General features: G+C 41.9%; 1 protein-coding gene across 1 annotated transcript in view; it reads left to right on the top strand.

Moving 5' to 3' along the window:
- SLC25A20 (solute carrier family 25 member 20) overlaps window positions 1–22236 on the top strand; it is a 31483-nt gene extending 9247 nt beyond the window's left edge. The window contains exons 3-9 of the mRNA XM_041764222.1: window positions 884–1011; window positions 4695–4785; window positions 18993–19110; window positions 19818–19890; window positions 20236–20345; window positions 20827–20951; window positions 21394–22236. Coding sequence (XP_041620156.1) covers window positions 884–1011; window positions 4695–4785; window positions 18993–19110; window positions 19818–19890; window positions 20236–20345; window positions 20827–20951; window positions 21394–21456 — 708 coding nt within the window. The 3' untranslated portion in view covers window positions 21457–22236. The remainder of the gene's footprint in view (window positions 1–883; window positions 1012–4694; window positions 4786–18992; window positions 19111–19817; window positions 19891–20235; window positions 20346–20826; window positions 20952–21393) is intronic.

Raw genomic sequence — 22236 nt, 5'->3', positions numbered from 1 at the left:
CCATGTTTAGTTGGGATATCAATTTGTCTATTTATTGGCTACTGATATAGTTGATTTTATCACCAAACTGTATGAGTGAAAATTGATGTTCTGTCTTACTATTGTTTTTAACAAAAACTCCACGTCTCGGGTGGCTCAAAGATTGAATGTCTGCCTTCAGCTCAGGGTGTGATCCCGAGTCCTGGGATCGAGTCCTGCATCAGGCTTCCCTCAGGGAGCCTGTTTCTCTCTCTACCTATGTCTCTGCCTCTCTCTGTGTTTCTCATGAATAAATAAATAAATAAAATCTTAAAAAAACAAAAACAAAAACCTCCATGCCTTAATACTTGGAAAATACAAAAATATCCTAATTCCCTGTTATCTTACCTCAAGTAAGTCAGATCACTTTGTACATCTTGTTTTTTAGCGTACTTTTTTTAGTGGTCTCTAAGTAGACTTAGTAGATTCTTCTCATGGTACAGCATGATTTAATGGCTGTGATAGTCCATTTATGGAATTCCCATCATTTGTCTTGTTAGTGTCCTATTTGGGAGTTTTTTGGTTTATTCCAAAATTTTTGGGAGCTTCATATTGCCTGGTGTCATTCTCTTTTTACATTTCTTAGTATTTTCTTAGAATAAATTTCTAGACAGAGAATTTCCTAATGAAAAGGTATGCTGCATATTGCCAGATTGCCTTACAGAACGAAAGCTGTTTGCAGTTTCTTTAGCAGTGTGTAAGAGGACAACTATTTCTGGGGTTTTCTTCCTACTTAAAGCTGTCTTTGCTTGAAGAAGAGGTGAAGGAAGAAAGCCACAAGTTAGAGGACACATTGCTTTCCTGTTTCAGCAGATAAAGGGTAGTTGTTTCTATAAACAGTTTCTGCTTCTGTGATTCCTTACAGGGCATCACTGGGCTATATCGGGGCATGGCTGCCCCCATCATTGGGGTCACTCCCATGTTTGCAGTGTGCTTCTTTGGGTTTGGTTTGGGGAAGAAACTGCAACAGAAACACCCAGAGGATGTGCTTAGGTGAGTACTTACAGGTCTGGAGCTCTTGAAGTTGTTCTGCCTGATGATGTGACATGGATTAAAGGAAAAAATCTTGGCAGATAAGGAGTGGCTTTCTTCCCGGACCCCTAACACTGGCTCCTGGTTGCCCCACATGAGGCAGGTACTTGAGTTTCTTTTGCTCTGTGAAGTAAAGGGGGAAAGAAAACAACCCAGAGCCCTCCCCATCCTCCCTACCAGCTTGTCGTAATTTCTTCTGTGAAATAGTATCACTTACTGGAGATATTAGTGATAAGTAATAAGACAGCGCTGGGAGGTGTGACTGCTACAATGTGTATAAAATTCCATGAACAGTACCTGGGGCTGCAGTAATGACAACCGTAGCCTTGTTTCCCATCACTTGGTTGGGAAAAGGGAAGGCTTGAACTTTTGTTTTACATCATTTTAGTAACATGATTATAGTTATTTCAGTTACTAGTTTTTCTGTTAAGTGAAATAAATTAGTAATTATTTAATTTATAAATTTATATGTTAGTATACATTTTTTCATAAACTTTAAAGAAATTGGATTTGGGTACGAAGAGGCAGATGAGTCAGGATTACAGCTCAGAATTTGCAAAGTAGTTAATAAAAACATCAACTTTGGGACGCCTGGGTGGCTCAGTGGTTTAGCACCTGCCTTCCGCCCAGAGTGTGATCCTGGAGTCCCGGGATTGAGTCCCATGTTGGGCTCCCTTCATGGATTCTGCTTCTCCCTCTGCCTCTCTCTGTCTCTAATGAATAAATAAACAAAATATTTTTTTTAAAAAAAATCAACTTTTTAAAAAACTAAACGTTTTTTAACTTTTAATTGAAATATAGTTGATGCGGTATTAGTTTCAGGTGTATAACACAGTAATTTGACAATTATATACATTATGAAGTACTCAGCATGATAAGTGTAGTTACCATCTGTCACCATATGAAGTTATTACTTTATTGACTGTATTATATTCCCTGTGCTGTACTTTACATCAGACCAGCTTCTTAGGATGCAGGGGAATTCTGAATGGAAATGTGGAATGGCAAGGTGGCTCAGTCTTGAGACTTGCAAGGTGACAATTCCTGGGAGGGGCTGCAGGCAGCATAGAACCCACAAAAGCTAACCAGGCTTGGGATCTAGTAGCTTGAGGGAGGAAATCCAGGGTGCTGTGCAGTTGTTTTCTGTTATTACTTCAGGTCACAGCATGCTGAGTAAGGGTCTAGGACGTAGATAGAGATGCTTGTGGGTTGTTTTTTTTTAAGATTTTATTTACTTATTCATGAGAGACACAGAGAGAGAGGCAGAGAGAAGCAGGCTCTATGCAGGGAGCCCGACACGGGATTGGATCCCGGGGATAGAGATGCTTACAATGTGAAACTATTTCTGGAGTCCTTGTGACCCTCCAAATGTGTCCAGCTTCTATAAATAGCAACAGGTGGCCACAAATGTGGATGTGTATAGGGTCCTTTTGAAGCTGTGTTTGATTGTTGGTAGGTCCAGGTAGGTCCAAATGTCCCATGGACACATGTCCTCTCTGAGCACCTGGTCTTCTGGCTTATGTACCAGCTCATAGCTGTACCAGGACCATGCACTAAAACCTCCAATGGGGTCATTGTTAGTACTTTGGCCTGTAGGTTATGTTCCTTGTACAATCAGATCAGCATGCAGAGAAACACTTTCTGCTTGAGCAAAGGTCAAGACACTCGGGACCCCAACCCCATAATCTGGCCATTTTTAAAATTCTGAACATTAGCCTTGCCCCGTTCCCCTCCCTGCAGTGGTATTTAGGGACACTGTGAAAATGAGTATTACTAGGACCATGGATGGAGTGGACACCCAAGAGGTCCAGACTCACAGATGCCACCCTGGGGCGGGGGGTGGGGGTGGCAGAGTGGGCCAGGCAGTTACAGAATGTCTACAGAATACCCTGTGCACACAAAGAGATCCCATTTAAGGGAAAGTCCTTACTCCCAGGAGATGGGAGTGTGCCTGACCTGGGGTATGGGCATCCTGCAAAGAACAGAGCATGTTGGTCTCATGAGGGGAAGTTCAGTTGTGGAGAGGACTCTTCTTGGGGATAATAATGTGAACTGAGACTGTGAAGGAGGCCATGCATGAAAGCAAGTCTCTTGACTGTAAAACAGTCAACCTGTGTGTTAGACATGCCTGAGGTATATGTGTGATCTCTACCTGGGGTGAGATTAGGAACAAACCAGGGCTGTTGAAACTGATACCCTGCCTGGAGGGAAGGACCTGCATAGATGTCTCTGTACCCCCCATTTGACACCTGCTCTCTAGATCTTGGACTCCTAGTTGGGTGGGGCCCGCCTGAAGGCTCAGCTGTCAGAGGGTGGGGGTCAGGAGGGACCTGAGGTACTGGCAAGTAACTGAAGCTTTTTAGCAACATTTTTTTTTTTTTTTTAACTTGCAGGGGCTCTGTTGAAATGCTCATTTTAGCTTTGTGCTCCACTGTGTCCTGGCCACCCTTGGTTTCTGTTGTTGTTGTTATTGTTGTTAAGATTTTATTTATTCACGAGAGACACAGAGGGGCAGAGACATAGAGGGAGAAGCAGGCTTCTCACAGAGAGCTTGATGTGGGACTCGATGCCCGAACCTGGGATCACACCTTGAGCTGAAGGAAGATGCTCAACTGCTGAGCCATGCAGGCGTCCCTCCTGGCCACCCTTGTATTACTAATCCCAGAAAGAAAAGGAGATGACAGCTATACAGGCAGCTGTGCGCTACAGATGCTTGGAGTCCCAGAGTCCTCTGAATACTTGGCATGGTTCATTCTTTGAGAGCCAGGGTGAGGATCTGTATCTCTGGCCACTGGGGGACCATTCCCTGCACAGAGGGCCACAGAACCCATCATGCCTTTCTGGGTACCATCCCTGTCTGGGCCTTTCTCAGCATCTTATAGCATAGTCCTTGCAACTGTCCTGGCTGCCCTTCAGCCTTTGGAGGTGGCCACCCCACCCCCACCCCCACCACAATGCTTGTCCTGCTTGTGTCTTGACTCAGGACGTTTGTGGTCCAGACGAAGTGAGATTGAAGGGGAACTGGGGTCGATCGAGACCCAGATCTTGAGTTAGAGGCTTTTTTCCACAACAACTCTGAATTTGACAAATGGAGAATCAGGGAGCCTGAAGCCTGAAGCCTGAAGACTTGTCTGTAGTGTCTGTGTATCACAGCCCCAGGGGAGGGAGCTGTATCTCACTGTAAAGCTCCTTCCTTGGGTGAGGCAGCTGAGTGTGCAGCTGACCTTGACCACGTTCATATTGTTCTTGGCATTGAGAAAATTGCCCTGGGAAATTTGATATCAGAATACACCTAGAACTTGGCTTTTGTGCAAGATATAACACTTGTGCTGGGCTCTTGTCTAGTCCAAGTGCTTCTTTTTTCTTTTTCTTCTTTTCTTTTTAATTTAAATTCAAGTTAGTTAGCATATAGTGTAGTATTGGTTTAAACAATACAATGTAGTGATTCATCACTTAGTATAATACCCAGTGCTGCTCATCCCAACAAGTGCCCTCCTTAATGCCCACCATCCATTTAGTGCATCCCCTGACCCTTAGTGCTCTGCCGCCCCCCCCCCCCCCGCCCTCATCCTCTTTGCTGGAATTGCCTCTGTTCTGAGTGGTTAGTCACAGGTGCTTGCTTCTGGTTTTTGTTTTCAACACAGCTACCCCCAAATATTTGCAGCTGGGATGTTATCTGGTGTATTCACCACAGGAATTATGACCCCTGGGGAACGGATCAAGTGCTTGTTACAGGTAAGGGTGTGATTTGGGGTGGGAGGATATGATCTGCGGGGAGGTGGCTAGCTTTTTCCATTCAGTATGCAATTTTGTGTGGATGTTTATGTCCTTTCACCCTTTATAAAGGCTTCAGGTCAGGTGTGCAAAAACAGTTTCAAGGTTTTCAGGAACATGGAAGCAGTCGTAGTAGAATCAAGAACCAGGATAGTATAACAAACCAACCAAAATCTCACACCTGTAACATGTCATTCCAGACTTATCCACTCTTATTAACAGCTACTTTAGGAACTCAGAAAGGTGAGTCATGTCTCTTCAGAGGTGGAAGGGAGGCTGCTTCTGCCCAGTGTATCTTGTGTCTCTACCAGTTGCCCAAAGGCTCAGTGCCCTTGGAGTGCTTGGCTTGTTCACAGGCCAAGTGTGTGAACTGGCTGCCTGCCTTACCACACAGGGCTCCTTTTATTTATTTATTATTTTTAAAAGATTTTATTTATCTATTAATGAGAGAGAGAGAGAGAGAGAGAGAGAGAGAGAGGGCAGAGACACATGCAGAGGGAGAAGCAGGCTCCATGCCGGGAGCCCGAGGTGGGACTCGATTCCTGGACTCCAGGATCATGCCCTGGGCCAAAGGCAGATGCTAAATGAGCCACCCAGGGATCCCCCAGGGCTCCTTTTAAAACAACAACAACAAAAATTACTGCTTTTTTCTTCTAATGACTAAAGTAATTTAACACACAATTTTTTTTTTATAAAGATTTTATTTATTTATTAATGAGAAACACAGAGGAGAGAGAGAGGGGCAGAGATACAGGCAGAGGGAGAAGCAGGCTCCACACAGGGAGCCCGACAGGGGACTCAATCCCAGGTCTCCAGGATCACGCCCTGGGCTGAACGTGGTGCTAAACCGCTGAGCCACGGGCTGCCCTTAGCATACAATTTTTGCTAGAAAATTTTCATAATGCAGAAAATCACACACAAAAAAATGTATTTATCACCTGTGATACCATCCCACTGTTACGCTTTCTGTCTGAATTCTTCTAATCTTTTTGGTAAACACAGATGTTAAGAAATGTTAACTCTTGGGCAGCCCCAGTGGGCTGTGATCTGCGGGGAGGTGGCTAGCTTCTCTCTCTGTGTGTCTCTATTAATAAATAAATAAATTCTAAAAAAAAAAAAAAAAAAAAAAAGAAATGTTAACTCTTAAAATTGGGGTCATATAATGCATTATTTATGTAACCAACTTTTTTCACTTGATGGTACCCTGATTTTCCATGCGGTTATTTTTCTCAAACATCATGTTATTATTTCATTACATGGCTGTCACTTACCCAATAATCTCTTATTTGGGGGCATGACAAATTATATACGATAGTGAAGATCTTTGTAAAGAAGTTTTTGGGGCAGCCTGGGTGGCTCAGTGGTTTAGCACCACTTTCAGCCCAGGGCATGATCCTGGAGACCCGGGGTCGAGTCCCACGTCAGGCTCCCTGCATGGAGCCTGCTTCTCCCTCTGTCTTTGTCTCTGCCTCTCTCTTTCTCATGAATAAATAAATAAAAATTTTTTAAAAAAGAAGTTTTTGTGTGTGTACTTCATTATTTTCTTAGAATAACTGTCCAGACTTGAAATTATTATGTTTCATGTGGGGCTTGATCCCAGCGCCCTGGTATCTTGTTGTTTTTTTTTTTTTTTTTTTTTGGTATCTTGTTTTTAAAACAAGATTCGTTTATTTTATTTTTTTATTTTTTATTTTCTAAGATTTTATTTGTTTATATATGAGAGACACAGAGAGACGCAGAGACACAGGCAGAGGGAGGAGCAGGCTCCACGCAGGGAGCCCTATGCAGGACCTGATACCGGCTCTCCAGGATCAGGCCCGGGCCGAAGGCAGCACCAAACCACTGAGCCACCTGGGCTGCCCAAGATTTGTTTATTTTAGAGAGCAGAGGGGAGAGAATGAGTGGGAGGGGCAGAGGGAGAGGAAGAGAGAATTCCAAGCAGACTCCACGTTGAGGATAGAGCCTGACTTGGGGCTCAATCTCAATCTGAAATCATGACCTGAGCCAAAACCAAGAGTTGGATGTTTAATCAACTGTGCCATGCTGGCTCCTGAAGGTGTATACTTAAAAAAAATTTTTTTAATCCTATTACCAAATGATCCTCCTATAGACGCCTGTCACTTTCAATTCCAATCAATAATCGAAGAGCACCCACTTACCAGCAAACTCTGCAGCATCTAATTTAAAATCTCTGCCAGTCTGAAAAATTTGCATTGTTTTAAATTTTCATGCTTTTAAGTGGTAGTGTGGTTAATTATTTTGATGACTATTCGTTGTTTGTATTTTTCCTTTGTGAAGTACCTATTTGTGTTCTTTGCTCATTTGTTTTTTGACTTATGAAAGCTTTGGACATATTAAGGTTGTTAATTACTTAATCATATGTGGCAAGTCTGTTTCACAGTTTGCATTTGTCTTTAATTTTGTGTATTTTATGAGCTTTTTAACAGTGCAAACTTTATTCCAATTTTGTATTTTTTTAATTAAACTTATTTTGAAATAATTATAGATTTATGGACAGTTGTAAAAAATAATACAAAGGAAAAAAAACTAATAATACAAAGAGATCACATCTACCCTTTACCCAGTTTTCCCATGAAGGTAACATCTAGTAAAAACATGGTGCAATATTATAACCAAAATATTGAAATTGATACAGTAAGGATACAGAACATTTCCATCATAACATGGCCACATCCAATTCCCTTCTCCCACTCCATTTTTTTTTTTTTTTTTTTAGTTTTTTGGACTTTATTCATTTGGGAGAGAGAGAATGAGAGCATGAGCAGCGGGGAGAGACAGAGGGAGAAGCAGACTCCCCACTTAGCAGGGGCCAAATTTGGGGTTCAATCCCAGGACGCAGGGATCATGACCTGAGCCAAAGGCAGATGCTTAACCAACTAAGCCACCCAGGCACCCCTCTACTCCATTTCTTAACTACCCCAGCAACCATCAGTCTGTATTCCATTTCTGTAATTTTATAATTTCAAGAATGTTATACAAATGGAATCACACTACATTAAACTTTTTGGATTGGCTTTTTTTTTTTTTTTTTGGATTGGCTTTTTTAACTCCACATAATTTTCTGGAGATTCATTAGATTGTTGCATGTATGAATTGTTCATTCCTCTTTAATAGTCCACGGTGTGGGGCAGCCCTGGTGGCTCAGTGGTATAGCACCGCCTTCAGCCCAAGGCGTGATCCTGGAGACCCGGGATCGAGTCCCACATCAGGCTCCCTGCATGGAGCCTGCTTCTCCCTCTGCCTGTGTCTCTGCCTCTCTCTTTCTCTCCGTATCTCTCTCAAATGAATGAATAAAGTTTTTTTAAAAAATTGAAAAAAAACAAAAATAAACTTAAAAAATAAAAAAAAAAGAAAATAAGTTTTCATTTTTCTGGGATAAATGCCCAAGAGTACAAATTGTTGAGTCATATGGTAGTTGCATGTTTACTTTTTAAAGAAACTGCCAAGGGATCCCTGGGTGGCACAGCGGTTTCACGCCTGCTTTGGCCCAGGGTGCGATCCTGGAGACGCGGGATCGAATCCCACGTCAGGCTCCCGCTGCATGGAGCCTGCTTCTCCCTCTGCCTATCTCTCTCTCTCTCTCTCTCTCTCTCTCTCTCTGTGTGTGTGTGTGTGTGTGACTATCATAAATAAATAAAAATTAAAAAAATTAAAAAAAATAAAGAAAGAAACTGCCAAAATGTTTCTTAGAGTAACTATGCCATTCTCTATTCCTGCCACCAATGTATGAGTGGTTCAGTTTGTAGAGGTCCAGTTTGTGGTCCAGGATGTAGAGACATCCTCACCAAAATTTGGTGCTGTCACTATTTTTAATTTTAACCATCCTGATAGGTTTGTAGTGATATCTCATTTTAATTTGTTTTTCTCTAATAGCTGAAGATGTTAAACATCTTTTCGATGCTTATTTGCTATCTGTGTGTCCTCTTTGGTGAAATGTCCATTCATAGTTTTTTCCCTATTTTCTAATTGGATCTTTTTTTTATTGTTGAGTTGTTTTTTTTTTTTAAGATTTTATTTATTCACGAGGGACACACAGAAAGAGAGAGGCAGAGACACAGGCAGGGGGAGAAGCAGGCTCCATGCAGGAAGCCCAACTTGGGACTCTTTCCTGGGTCTCCAGGATCACACCCTGGGCTGAAGGCGGCGCTAAACCATTGAGTCACCCAGAGATCCCCAAAAAAGATTCTATTCATGTGTCTGATTTGAGAGAGAGAGAGTGTGTGTGTGTGTGCATGTGAGCAAGGGGAGGGGAAGAGGGAAAGGAACAGAGAATCCCAAGTAGAGTTTGCATTGAGTGTGGAGCCCTACACCAGGCGGGATCCTGAGATCATGATCTGAGCTGAAGTCAGATATTTAACCAACTGAGCTGCCAAGGTGCCCCCAAATTAAAATTGTTTTTTCAAAAGACTCTGTTAATGGGCACCTGCATGGCTCCGCTGGTTAAATGCCCGACTCTTGGTTTCAGGCTCAGGTTGTGATCTTGGGTCCTGACATGGATCCCTGTGCAGCCCTGCCCCATTGGGTTCTTTGCTCAGCAGGGAGTCTGTTCAAGATTCTCTTCCTCTCCCTTTGTCCCTCCCCTACTCATGCTCCTTCTCTCTCTCAAATAAGTCTTTTTTTAAAAAAAATAAATTTGGCACATTTGTGTGGATCTACTTCTTTGTTCTGTATTTTCTTTCATTGATCTATGTGTTTATCCCTACACTAATACTATATAGTCTTGATTAATATAGGCATGTACTGCGTCTTGAAATTGAGTAGCCTGATCCCTCTGACTTTATTCTTTTAAAAAAAAAAATTATTTATTTATTTGACAGAGAGCATACAAGTAGAGGGTAGTGGCAGGATGGGCAGAGGAGGAGGGAGCCTCATGTGGGACTTGATCCCAGCACCCTGGTATCATGACCTGAGCCGAAGACACTTAACCAGCTGAGCCACCCAAGTGCCCCAACCTCTGACTTTATTCTTTTTTTTTTTTTTCTGACTTTATTCTTAAACACACACACACACACACCCAAAAAAACCCCACGAAAACAAAATTAGCTATTCTAATTCCATTATTTCCACATAAGTTTTACAATCATTTAGAAAATTGAGAAAAATCTTGCTAAGATTTATGTTAAATCTATAGATCAGTTGTTTTTTTTTTTTTTTTTTTAAGATTATATTTATTTATTCATGAGAGACACAGAGAGAGAGAGGCAGAGACACAGGCAGAAGGAGAAGCAGGCTCCACACAGGGAGCCCAATGCGGGACTCGATCCCAGGACCCTGGGATCATGCCCTGATCTAAAAGCAGACGCTCAACCACTGAGCCACCCAGGCGTCCCTATAGATCAGTTTGGATGGAATTGATACTGTTTTGAGTCTTCCAATCCATAGACATAATTATGTCTCTCCATTTATTTAGAACTTTTACTTTCTTTCATCAGGACTGTGAAGCCTGTACATGTTTTCTTATATTTGCACCTAAGTCTTTTTTCTCTTTTGACTTTGAAAAATGGCATTGTGAATGGTACTGTAATTAAATTTTATCATCTACATGTTCATAGCTAGTTTATAGAAATACAGTTGACTTTATATATTAATCTTGTGTCCTGTGACCTTTCTGATTCTCTTATTAGTTCTAGGACTTTTTTTTTAATAGAATCTTTGAGACTTCTATGTATAGAGTCATGTCATTTGCAAATAGGAACAGTTTTATTTCTTTATTTCTGATCTGCTTAACCTTTATTTCCATATTTCACTGGCTAGAACTTCCAGTACTATGTTGAATAAGAATGACAAGAATGGACATTTTTGCCTTTTTCCCAATCTTACAGGGGAGTAATTACTATTTCATTATTAAATATGTTAGATGTACTTTATCAAGTTGAGGAAGTTGCTGCCTTTTACTCTTTTTTCTGAGAATTTTATCATGAATGATATTTACTCTTGTTTAATACTTTTTCTGCATTGGTTAATGTGATTATGTGGTTTTTCCTTTTTAACCTGTTAATATGGTGAATTACATCAATTGATTTTCAAATATTAAATCAATTTTGCATTGCTGGAATAAACCCACCAACTTAGACATGGTGTGTAATTCTTTTTATATATTGCTGAATTCTGTTTGCTTATGTTTTGTTAAAGATTTTTAGATCTATAGTCATGAAAGATATTGCTCTGTCATTTTTTTCTGTATTGTTTTATCTGGTTTTGGTATTAGGATAATACTAGTTTCATAAAATGAATTGGGAAGTGTTCACTCTTCAGTTTTCTTTTTTTTTTTTAAGATTTTATTTATTTATTCATGAGAGACACAGAGAGAAAGGCAGAGACATAGGCAGAGGGAGAAGCAGGCTTCCCATAGGAAGCCTGATGTAGGATTCGATTCCAAGACCCTGGGACTACGACCTGAGCCAAAGACAGACACTCAATCACTGAGCTACCCAGGTGCCCCCCTCAGTTTTCTAAGAGAGATGGTGTAGAATAGGTGTTAATTTTTCAAACATTTGATAGAATTTTATAATGAAATCATCTAGGCTTAGGGATTTTGAGGGGAGGGGTTTTAAAGTTATGAATTCAATTTTCTTAATAGTTACGGGGCTATTGAAATTACTTATTTCATGTTGGGCAAATTGTGGTAGTTTTTGTTTTTTCATCTATGTATCCCCTTATTATCCTTTTGACATCTTCAGGGTCTGTGGTGATATATTTTGATTTATTCCTGGTATAGTAATTTGTGACTTCTCTTTCTTTTTTTTGTCAGCCTCACTAGAGGTTTGTTAATATTTTTGATCCTTTCAAGAAAAGAGCTCGTTTTATTGATTTCTTCAACTGCTTTTCTGTTTTCAGTTCAGTGTGTTTTCTAATTTCCTTTGAGACTTCTTTTTTAAATTATTTAGAAGAGTGTTAATTTCCAAGTGTTGGAGATGATTGATTTATAGTTTGAGTCCATTATGATCAGAGGACATGCTCTGTATTATTTAAAATCTTTTAAAGTTATTGAGGTTTGTTTTATGCTTCTGGTCTATCTTGGTCTGTATTCCATGGGCACTTGAGAAGAATACGTATTTCGGCTGTTATTTGGAGCATTCTATAAATGTTGATTAGATCCTGTTGGTTGATGGTAATGAGTTCTTCTCTATCTTTGCTGATTTTCAATCTTTTTGTTCTACTAGTTTGTTGATAGAGGGAGTTGGAATCTTCAACTGATGATTGTTGGTTTGTCTGTTTTTCCTTTCAGTTCTATCAGTTTTGCTGCACATAGTTTGTAGCTTTTTTTGTTTGTTACATACACATTTTGGATTGCTGTGTCTTCTTGGTAGATTGGCCATTTTATTACTTTATAACATCCCTCATATTGCATATCATTATGCAATATGTCATAATTTTGCTTACTCTGTTGTTGCTTCCTTGCCTGAGGTTTCAGGATTCCTTTCATTGTTTCTTTTCTGTGTAGAGAACTTCCTTTCACTATTCTTTTGGGGTAGCTAATCTTTTGGGATAGGTTTTCTTTTGGTAACAGATTCTTAGTTTTCCTTCATCTAAGAATGCCTGGTTTCCCCTTTATTCTTTTTTTTTTTTTTTTTTTTTTTAAGATTTTACTTATTTATTCATGAGAGAGAGAAACAGAGAGAGAGGCAGAGACACAGACACAGGTAGAGGGAGAAGCAGGCTCATCGCAGGTAGCCTGATGTGGAACTCCATCCCGGGACTGGGATCACGCCCTGAGCCAAAGGCAGACGCTCAACTGCTGAACCATCCAGGCATCCCTCCCCTTCATTCTTGAAGGAGATTTTTGTTAGACATAGGATTCTGAGTTGACAAGTCTTTTCTTTCAGTACCTGGAAGATACTGTGCTATCTCTTTCTATCATCCCTAGTTTCTGCTGTCATTCTGGTTTAGGTAAGGTGTTACTTTCCTCTGGCTGCTCTTAAGATTTTTTCTTTTCTTTTAGAGGGAGAGGAGGTGTAGAGGGAGGGGTAGAAAGAGAATTTTAAGCAGGCTCCATGATCAGCGCAGAGCCTGATGTGGGGCTCGACCTCACAACCCTGAGATCATGACCTGAGCTAAAATCAAACGTCAAATGCTTAACTGACTGAGTTCCCCAGGTACCCCAAGCATTTTTTTATTTATCTTTAGTTTTCAGAAGTTCATTTGTGATGTGTCATTGCACGGATTTATATGGGTTTTTCTGTTTAGTATTTTTTTTTAAGATTTTATTTATTTATTTACAAGAGACACACACAGAGAGAGGCAGAGACACAGGCAGAGGGCGAAGCAGGCTCCATGTGCCCGATGTGGGACTCGATCCCGGGATTCCAGGATCACACCCTGAGCAAAGGCGGACCCTCAACTGCTGAGCCACCCAGGCATCCCTTCTGTTTAGTATTTGCTCAACTTCTTGAATCTATGTGTTTATGTTTTGCCACATTGGGAAAGTTTTGGAAAGTTTTTGGCAGTGATTTCTTCAAGAATCTTTTCAGTCCTGTCCTCTTTCCTTCTTTCCTTTTGGGATCCTGAGGCCACAAATATTAAGATTTTTTTGTTATAATCACACAGGTCCTTGAGGTTCTGTTCAATCTGTTTCAGTCTGTTTTCTTCCTGTTGTTCAGATTGAGTATTTTCCATTGTTATGTTTTCTGGTTGATTTTTTTCCTCTCTTGCCTCTGTTTTGTTCTTTAAAATTTTTTTTTAAATTTATTAATTTGAGAGAGGGAGAATGAACAGGAGGGGCAGTACAGAGGGAGAGGGAGAAGCAGACTCCCCGTGGAACAGGGAGCCCTATGCAGGACTTGATCTCAGGACCCTGGGATCATGACCTGAGCTGAAGGCAGAGGCTTAACTGACTGAGCCACTCAGGCGCCTCTTTGGCTCTTGAGTGAGCCATCCATTGAGCTTTTTGTTTTGGTTGTATTTTTCTCTTCCTTTCTTTTCTTTTTCCTTTTTTTTTCTTTTCTTTTTCCAATTGCATTTTTCAATTATAGGGTTTCCATTTGGTTCTTCCTTACATCTTCTATTTCTGTGCTGAGACTTTATTTCTTTGCTGTGGCTTTCTGTATTTTCATCTGCTTTAAGCATATTTATAATTACTTATTGAAGGATTTTTATCATGGCTGCTTTAAAATCTGTTAGATAATCAAAAAAACAAGGAAAACAAAACAAATCTTCGTCAGATAATAATGGTTGTCTTACCTTGGTGTTGTCATCTGTTGCTGTCTTTTTTCTTTCAGTTTGAGATCTACCTCATTTGGGGTATGATGAGTGATTTTTGATCAAAACTAGTTATTTGGGGATCCCTGGGTGGCTCAGTCTGCCTTCGGCCCAGGGTGTAATTCTGGAGTCCTGGGATCAAGTCCCACATTGGGCTTCCTGCATGGAGCCTGCTTCTCCCTCTGCCTATGTCTCTACCTTTGTCTCTCTCTGTGTCTCAAATGAATAAATAAATAAAATCTTAAAAAAAAAAAAGAAAGAAAGAAAGAAAGAAACCGGTTATTTGCATATTATGTTGAGATTGTGGATCTTATTTAAGCTTTCTGTTTTACCCAGATTTCTCTGACTCTTCCAGCAGGAAAGGGAAGGTTACTGCCTTGTTACTTCCAGGTGGAGGTAGAAGTCTAGGTTCTCAGGGCACCTGGGTGGCTCAGTGGTTGAGCGTCTGCCTTTGGCTTAGGTAATGATCCTAGGGTCTTGGGATTGAGTCCTACATCAGGCTTCCCATAGGGAGCCTGCTTCTCCCCCTGCCTATGTCTCTGCCTCTCTGTGTCTCTCATGAATAAATAAATAAAATCTTAAAAAAAAAGTCTAGGTTCCCTACTTGGTCTCTGTTGGCACCTCAGGGTGGGGCACTTCTTTTTACTGCTGGGTGGGTGTGGGAGTTCCATCGTTTCCACTGACCCCATTGGATAAGAGGTTACTGGTTACCAGCTGTCAGGGATGAAAGTCCTAGTTCCCTACTTGGCCTTCTCTGACTCCACCCTGGCAGCATGTTGGGAGGCTTGTAATAGCCCTGCAAGGGTGGAAGTCTAAGCTCCCCACCTGGTGTTTGCTGGTATGGATGGGAGTGAGGCCCCAGGTTTTTTTTCCCCCCCTATGGGGTATGGCTAGAGTAGAGTGTTTATTGTCTAAAAATTTTTAATCTTCTAAGATGTTCCTTTCCTGGTCCTTTGTCTAGAGAACACAGATTTTTGTTGAGGTTTCTTTTTGGTCTATGCTTGCTAGCATTCCTGGACTGCCAATTTCCTCAGCTCCAGGTCTGAGATATATCAAAAAGAAAATCCAAGAAACTTACCACCATGTCATTCCTCAAGTTCAAAGGCCCCTAGCCAGTCTCTCTTTTTGTCCAAACTTTCAGAGTCATCTCATGTTTGTTTAAAAAATAATGTCTAGAGTTTTTGGCAGCTCTTCCTGCCCATGAGTCCTGTCCACCTTTAATAAAACTACCTTTTTCACACTGAAAAAAAAAAAATCTAAGGTTTTTTGTTGTACTTTAGCAGGAAGGATAGGGAAAAGTACTTCCTAGAAGTGAAGTATATTGATTTGACTAAGGGAATATTTGTTTTCAGTAACTGTGTCCATCAATCTTTTCCTTCATGGCTTTTTCCTTCTCCATTATGTCTGAAGTCCTTTCCTGCTCCTAGACGAAACAATCCCTATCCATACTCTTCTCTCGAATTCCTCTTTTTTGGGGGTGACTACTTTATACCTATCCTTTCTTCTCAAATCCCTACCCTCTCAGCAGATAACTTGGCTTTCTATTTCACTGAGAAAACTGAAACCACCAGAGGAAGACTTCACCAGATGCCCTTCACCACCTCCACCCACCCCTCTGGCACCTGTTATTCCACCCACGGCTACCTAGCTTGTTTCCACCAAGGATGGCCCATACTTCTGCTAGATCCCACCTCTTCTTTTTTTTTTATTTTTATTTTTTTATTATTTATTCATGATAGAGAGAGAGAGAGAGGCAGAGACACAGGCAGAGGGAGAAGCAGGCTCCATGCACCGGGAGCCCGATGTGGGACTCGATCCCGGGTCTCCAGGATTGCGCCCTGGGCCAAAGGCAGACGCCAAACCGCTGCGCCACCCAGGGATCCCCCACCTCTTCTTTATGTCCTGGATTCTATCTCCTTTTACCCATCTGTAGACCTCACTTCAGTAGTTCTTCTTTCTTTCTCCCTTCAATATAGATTTTTACTCTCCACTGGATTGTTCTCATCAGCAGTAAAAGCATAAACATGCTGTGTTTTCACTTTAAGAATACAACTCTCTATTTTATTTGCCACATCAATTTCTTTGCTTCATGTCTTTCTTCCCCCTTAGGTCAAAACTCTTTGAAAACATTTTGTGTGTGTATGTGTGTGTGTGTGTGTGCGCGCATGTGTGTTTTGTACTCCTTGTCTATAGCTCCTCTTCTCTAATTGTTAAACCCACTTGAGTCTGACTTTTGCCTCACATATCCAACAAAAGTATTTTTGTCAAGGATGCCAGCGAGCTTTATACTAGTCTAATGTTCAGTTCTTAGTCCGCATCTTTCTTGATCCATTGGTGGAATTTAACTCAGCTAATCCCCTCCTCTTACTTGAAGAGCTATTTTCATTTGGGTTCTCTCCCGATTTTCCTCCAACCTACTTGGCTGGTCCTTTTTGGTCTCCTTTGTTGATTCATCATCATCTTCTTGATCTTTTAACATTCATGCTCTATAGGGCTCCTTTCTACTACATGCATTTCCTTGATGATTTCTTTTTTAGCTTGTGATTTTATTTTATTTTGGTCTTGTGATTTTTAGATACCATATATATGCTAATGATTCTCCAGTTTATATCTCTAACTCAGGCTTTTCCTGAACTCCAGGTGAGTTTATCCAACATTTCCATTTGGATGCTAACAGGCACCTCAGAGTTACCATGTGCAAAAATGAACTCCTTGTCTTCTCCAATAATTGTTCACCTACAACCTTATGCAGCTCAGTTGGCGGCAATACCATCCTTCTAGTTGTTCAGCTCTAAAGCCCAGGAGTCATCCTAGATTCCTCTCTTTCTCTCACTGTACATATCCCATCTGTTAAACAGTTAAGCTTGCTTTATTTATTTTATTTTATTTTATTTTTTTTTTAAATTTTTTTATTTATTTATGATAGTCACAGAGAGAGAGAGAGAGAGGCAGAGACACAGGCGGAGGAAGAAGCAGGCTCCATGCACCGGGAGCCCGATGTGGGATTCGATCCCGGGTCTCCAGGATCGCGCCCTGGGCCAAAGGCAGGCGCCAAACCGCTGCGCCACCCAGGGATCCCTATTTTTGTTTTTTTTTAAAGATTTTATTTATTTATTCATGAGAGGCACACACACACACACACACACACAGAGAGAGAGAGAGAGAGAGGGAGAGAGAGAGAGAGAGAGAGGCAGAGACACAGGCAGAGGGGGAAGCAGGCTCCATGCAGGGAGCCCGATGTGGGACTCGATCCCGGGTCTCCAGGATCACGCCCTGGGCTGAAGGCAGGCACTAAACCGCTGAGCCACCCAGGCTGCCCCAAAGCTTGCTTTAAATATATCCCAAGTCTACCACTTCTCATCCCTCCATTTCTAGCTACATTGCTCCAGGTCACCTTCATTATGTAACAGAAGATTCTGATAATATGTCAATTCCATACCAATCCTCTTTGGCCCCTCATGTCACTGTGAGTCAGCTCTAGTTCTCTGGTCACATGGGTCTCCTTGCTATACCTCAGATATGTGAAGGTTTATGTGTGCCTAGATCATTTGGGGAAGTTTTATATATATATATATATATATATATATATATATATATATATATATATATATTTTTTTTTTTTTTTTTTTTTAAATAAATAAGATTTTATTTATTTATTCATGAAAGACATAGAGAGGCAGAGGGAGAAGCAAGTCCCCCGCAGGGAGCCTGATGTGGGACTCGATCCCGGAACTCTGGGATCACGCCCTGAGCCAAAGGCAGACGCTCAACTGCTGAGCCACCCAGGTGTCCCCTGGAAGTTATATTTTAAAAAGCCATTCATTGCTATTTGAGTGACACTATCTGAAATTTATTATTTTTAGAAAAATTGATGTCTCCAATGAAAAGCTTTCATAACCAATATTATGACTTTTTATTCATTTCTTTTTTTTAATGTCCCTTGGAGGTGCTTTAGAGTGTTATTTATGCAAATCCTGTTACTGCTTGATGCACATATGTTTTATTGCTATTTTGAATGGGATTCTTTTCCATTATCTTCAAATTGTTATTGCTGGTACGAAAGAACATTATTGGACTTATATGTTTATTTTGTAAATGTTTCTCCTTGGTATTGCTAAAGCTTAACTCTCCAGCTTGCTGTGGATCTTGCATGGGGTTCTTTCTCTTGGGGTTCTTTCTCTCAGATCTTTTCTGGGATTATCCCTGCCTGCCTTACTCAAGCTCTTAATCTCTTAGGCCCTGAATCCCTGAAGCCAGTATGGCGGCCTCTCCATCACTCTCCCCTGGCTCTGTACAAGACCTCTATCCCAGCACTTAGAACTCAGAATAGCCATTTCCTCCTTATCACCTTTCCTTAACCAAACTTCTTGATCAGTTAGAGCTTGGAATGGATTTGGTGCTCAATAGATATTTGTTGAAGGAATAAGTGAATGACTGAAGTATTTGTCTCCCCCTTTCTAGACATTCCAACTAGCTTTATTGGGAATGCTCTTGTATTTGAGAAAGTTCCTCCACTTATTTTCCAACTCCTCTGTTGACTTTTTTCTTGTCAATGTGTGCATACTTTGTGATTTTTTCTTTTTTTTTCTTTTTTTTTAGATTTTATTTATTTATTCATGAGAGACACACAGAGAGAGACAGAGACATGGGAAGACATGCAGAGAGCCCAATGTGGGACTTGATCCTGGGACTCTAGGCTAAAGGCAGACGCTCAACTGCTGAGCCACCCAGGTGTCCCACTTTATGATATTTTCATGTAACCTTATTTCCTAGTGATATCCACCAATATTCTACGTTCCAAATAACTATCAGTTTGATAGTGAAGTCTTTCATTGGTCTAATGCCTCATCACCATTTCCACACTCACCTTGTAATCTTCTATAACCTGCTGAGTCTGTTGACTTTGATGTTGCTGCTGCTGACTTGATGACTTTTTCCCTCCTTCTCAGATTCAGGCTTCTTCAGGAGAAACCAAGTACACTGGGGCCTTGGATTGTGCAAAGAAGCTATACCAGGAATCTGGGATCCGAGGCATCTACAAAGGGACAGTGCTCACCCTCATGCGAGGTAACCTTTTATGTTTTCCACCTGAGGTCACCTTGGGGTGCTCATCTGAGTTAAATCTGCCACAGAGGGATCCCTGGATGAGCTTTGGCACTGTACAAGCCATACCTCTGACAAGGCTGGCATGATTTGTCCTGGTTTTAGACAGTCTCACCCCCCCTGGCCAGCATGGACACAAATGAGGATAGGAAGACTCTGTCTTCCTGACAGGCTGGCCCTCAAGGATGTAAGTCAAGACAGTGGCAGTTACAGGGGAGTGGCAAATAGATAGAAATCATGGCTGGAGGGATGAGTGGGAGGAAAGAATGACTAAGGACACTGGAGCTTTCCCTGGTTTCAAGAGGCATGTTCTGTTGGGGTCGCAGTAGGAGAGACAGCCATGGCCTTACCCCTGTCCTGACATGGCATAGAAGCTTGGAGGACGGCCAGAGACTAGCTGTAGTTTGTAACTTGGAGAGCGTGTGTCTGTGGGGACCACTCGGGGGATTTTGAAGGTGAAATGATGTCGTGTGTGTTTGTGCCCACTCACACCAGTGCTTGTCCCCAAACAGCATCTAATTACTGCAAAATGATGACTGCAAACAGGAGGTGCTACTGAGGAACTTCCCAGAAAACTTTCAAAGAGCCGGCACTAAACTTGGCTCTTCTAAGTTTTAGAAATCTGTGAGGATTTTATATCATTTACTTTGCTTCTTCCTGGCCCCTAACAGATGTTCCAGCCAGTGGGATGTATTTCATGACATATGAGTGGCTGAAAAATATCCTCACTCCAGAGGGAAAGAGGTGAGGAGAAGAAAACTTAGAGGCCACTTTGTTCAGTCATGGGTTGGTTGGCCTTTCCTGTGAATGGGTCTGAAGGCAGAGTGGGTCTGGCTCTGCATCTACTTTCTTCTCCTTGCTGCTGAGACCCAGCTAACAATGCTGACTCTGTACCTCATCTGCTGGAGCAAGTATGTGAAACAAGTTCATGAAACCACCTTCAAGGAGTGGCAGCTGGCATGTCACAGGAGCCCTGGCCTTGGACCTCCTCCCTTCTCTCTGTAACTGCCCCACCTGCCATGGGAGGGATGGTCTGAATGCTTTGCTCACAGCCTTTGTCTGACTGGGACTGCGGTTGGTGTTCTGCAGTGTCAGTGAGCTCAGTGTGCCTCGGATCCTGGTGGCTGGGGGCATCGCAGGGATCTTCAACTGGGCTGTGGCAATCCCCCCGGACGTGCTCAAGTCCCGCTTCCAGACTGGTTAGTGGAGGGTAGTGGGGCAGATGAGGGTGGAGTGGGCCCAGAACTGGCTGCCCCTGGGGTGCAGAGCTCTTAGGGCCCTAGAGATATTCACTCTTCACAGCAGCACCCAGCATCGGTCTGACAAACTTTTTCCCTTGCAGTCATTTCTTTCCTGGAACCCTAGACTTATTTCCCATTGGACAAAACACAAAATAAGTGAGATAAGCAGTCAAATGAACTCTGCTGCCTTCACATGACCAGAAGGACTGTTTCATTCTTCATTCTTTTTCATTCGCTCAACATCAGTCCAGACACTGAGTCTGTTTGTCCCAAGGTGAACTGTGTTGTCTGTGGACTGGTCCCAGATGACCTAGAGGGTGTCCTCTTCCTGATGCTGTGACCCTGCAGGAAGACTTGACTACAAAATTGTCCCCATGCGGGTCACCATGGGCAGGTCAGGAAACTTCCTAAAGCCTTAATAGTTGGATTCCACCCACAGCACCTCCTGGAAAATATCCTAATGGTTTCAGAGATGTACTGAGAGAACTGATCCGGGATGAAGGAGTCACATCCTTGTATAAGGGGTTCAATGCAGTGATGATCCGAGCCTTTCCAGCCAATGCGGTGAGTGGAAGACAAGGGCTGTGCTTTACCTTCAGAGCTTAGAGCAGGGTGCAAGGTCTAGGTGGGCTGACTTTTGCTTGTTCCTAGGATTGGATTACTTTTCCCCAAATTCCACCCTCAACCAGAGCTTCCTTATTTGCTTCTTTTCCTGAAGCTTTAGGAGGGGTTGTCTTTGGGATTCTTTGAGGGGAGGGGCTTTGATTTCATGACTTGGTCATCAGCTAGACAGGTGTGAGACATGGATTTTCTTCCCCTCTTAGGAATAAAAAATCACAGCTTGATTCCCTGATCTGGGGTGGGAATGAAGTTGGGGAACAGTTCTGATCAGAACTAAAGTTAGGGAAGGGTTCTGGTCCTGACAGGATCAGCCAAGCATGATGGTAGGATCTCTATGATAGTCACAATTCCTGTTAGCTTTTCTCTTCCTTCTAACTCCTTTTAGGCCTGTTTCCTTGGCTTTGAAGTTGCCATGAAGTTCCTTAATTGGGCCACCCCCAACTTGTGAAGCTAAAGGCTGTTTGAGGTTTCTGGATAACGGAAGCTATTACGGAAGAGGAGCAATCGGCAGGACTAGGCAGTCCTGAAAAGCAAAGGGAGGGGAATGGTGGGATCAGAGCTCTGCACATGGACTTGTTGAGACCATTGCCTTAATGACACCCTCTACATGGATAACTTGGTGTGCCATTTTAAAACTTGAATTTACTCATATCAATTTACGGGATCTCAAGAGGATTTGGAGGTGGAATAAGTAGCTTCTAGACCAGATTCCAGCTGTGGTCAGAGAGCTGTCTACTGGTTGACTAAAGGCCCTACTGTACCCAAAATATTACTCCAGAAAGAGGAAATCTTGGCTTCTCACTGGAGACACTATGCATGTTTTCAACCAGCTGACCAAGAGCTGGTGTTTCCTTTGATCCCTACTCAGGAACACCCACCTGATTTCCAGAGTGTCACTTAATCCTGGTCTGCACATGGGGATGTGGAGCTGAGGCCCACATCTCTCTGTCCAAGTGTACTGAGCAAATGTGCCTGGGGCATATAGCCCCTGTTAACAGTCAGTTTTTTTTTTTTTTAATGCATGCAAGAAATAAAAACTAAAACTATAGTAACCTAATTTGCCAGGAGTAGATGAAGAGCTTTCCCTCCTACACAGTGAGGAGGATTTTGAATCAACACTCCTCGCCTGCTGAGTTAAGTGACAGGGGTGTAGGAAAAGCTCTTTTTACACATTCTTTTCTCATGAGAGTGCCCTATTTTAACAGGAAACAATAAATATTGTTTCTAA

This window comes from Vulpes lagopus, chromosome 7 (assembly GCF_018345385.1).
Source record: "Vulpes lagopus strain Blue_001 chromosome 7, ASM1834538v1, whole genome shotgun sequence".
Classification (NCBI taxonomy): Eukaryota; Metazoa; Chordata; class Mammalia; order Carnivora; family Canidae; genus Vulpes; species Vulpes lagopus.
This window is presented reverse-complemented; position numbering and strand designations above follow the sequence as displayed.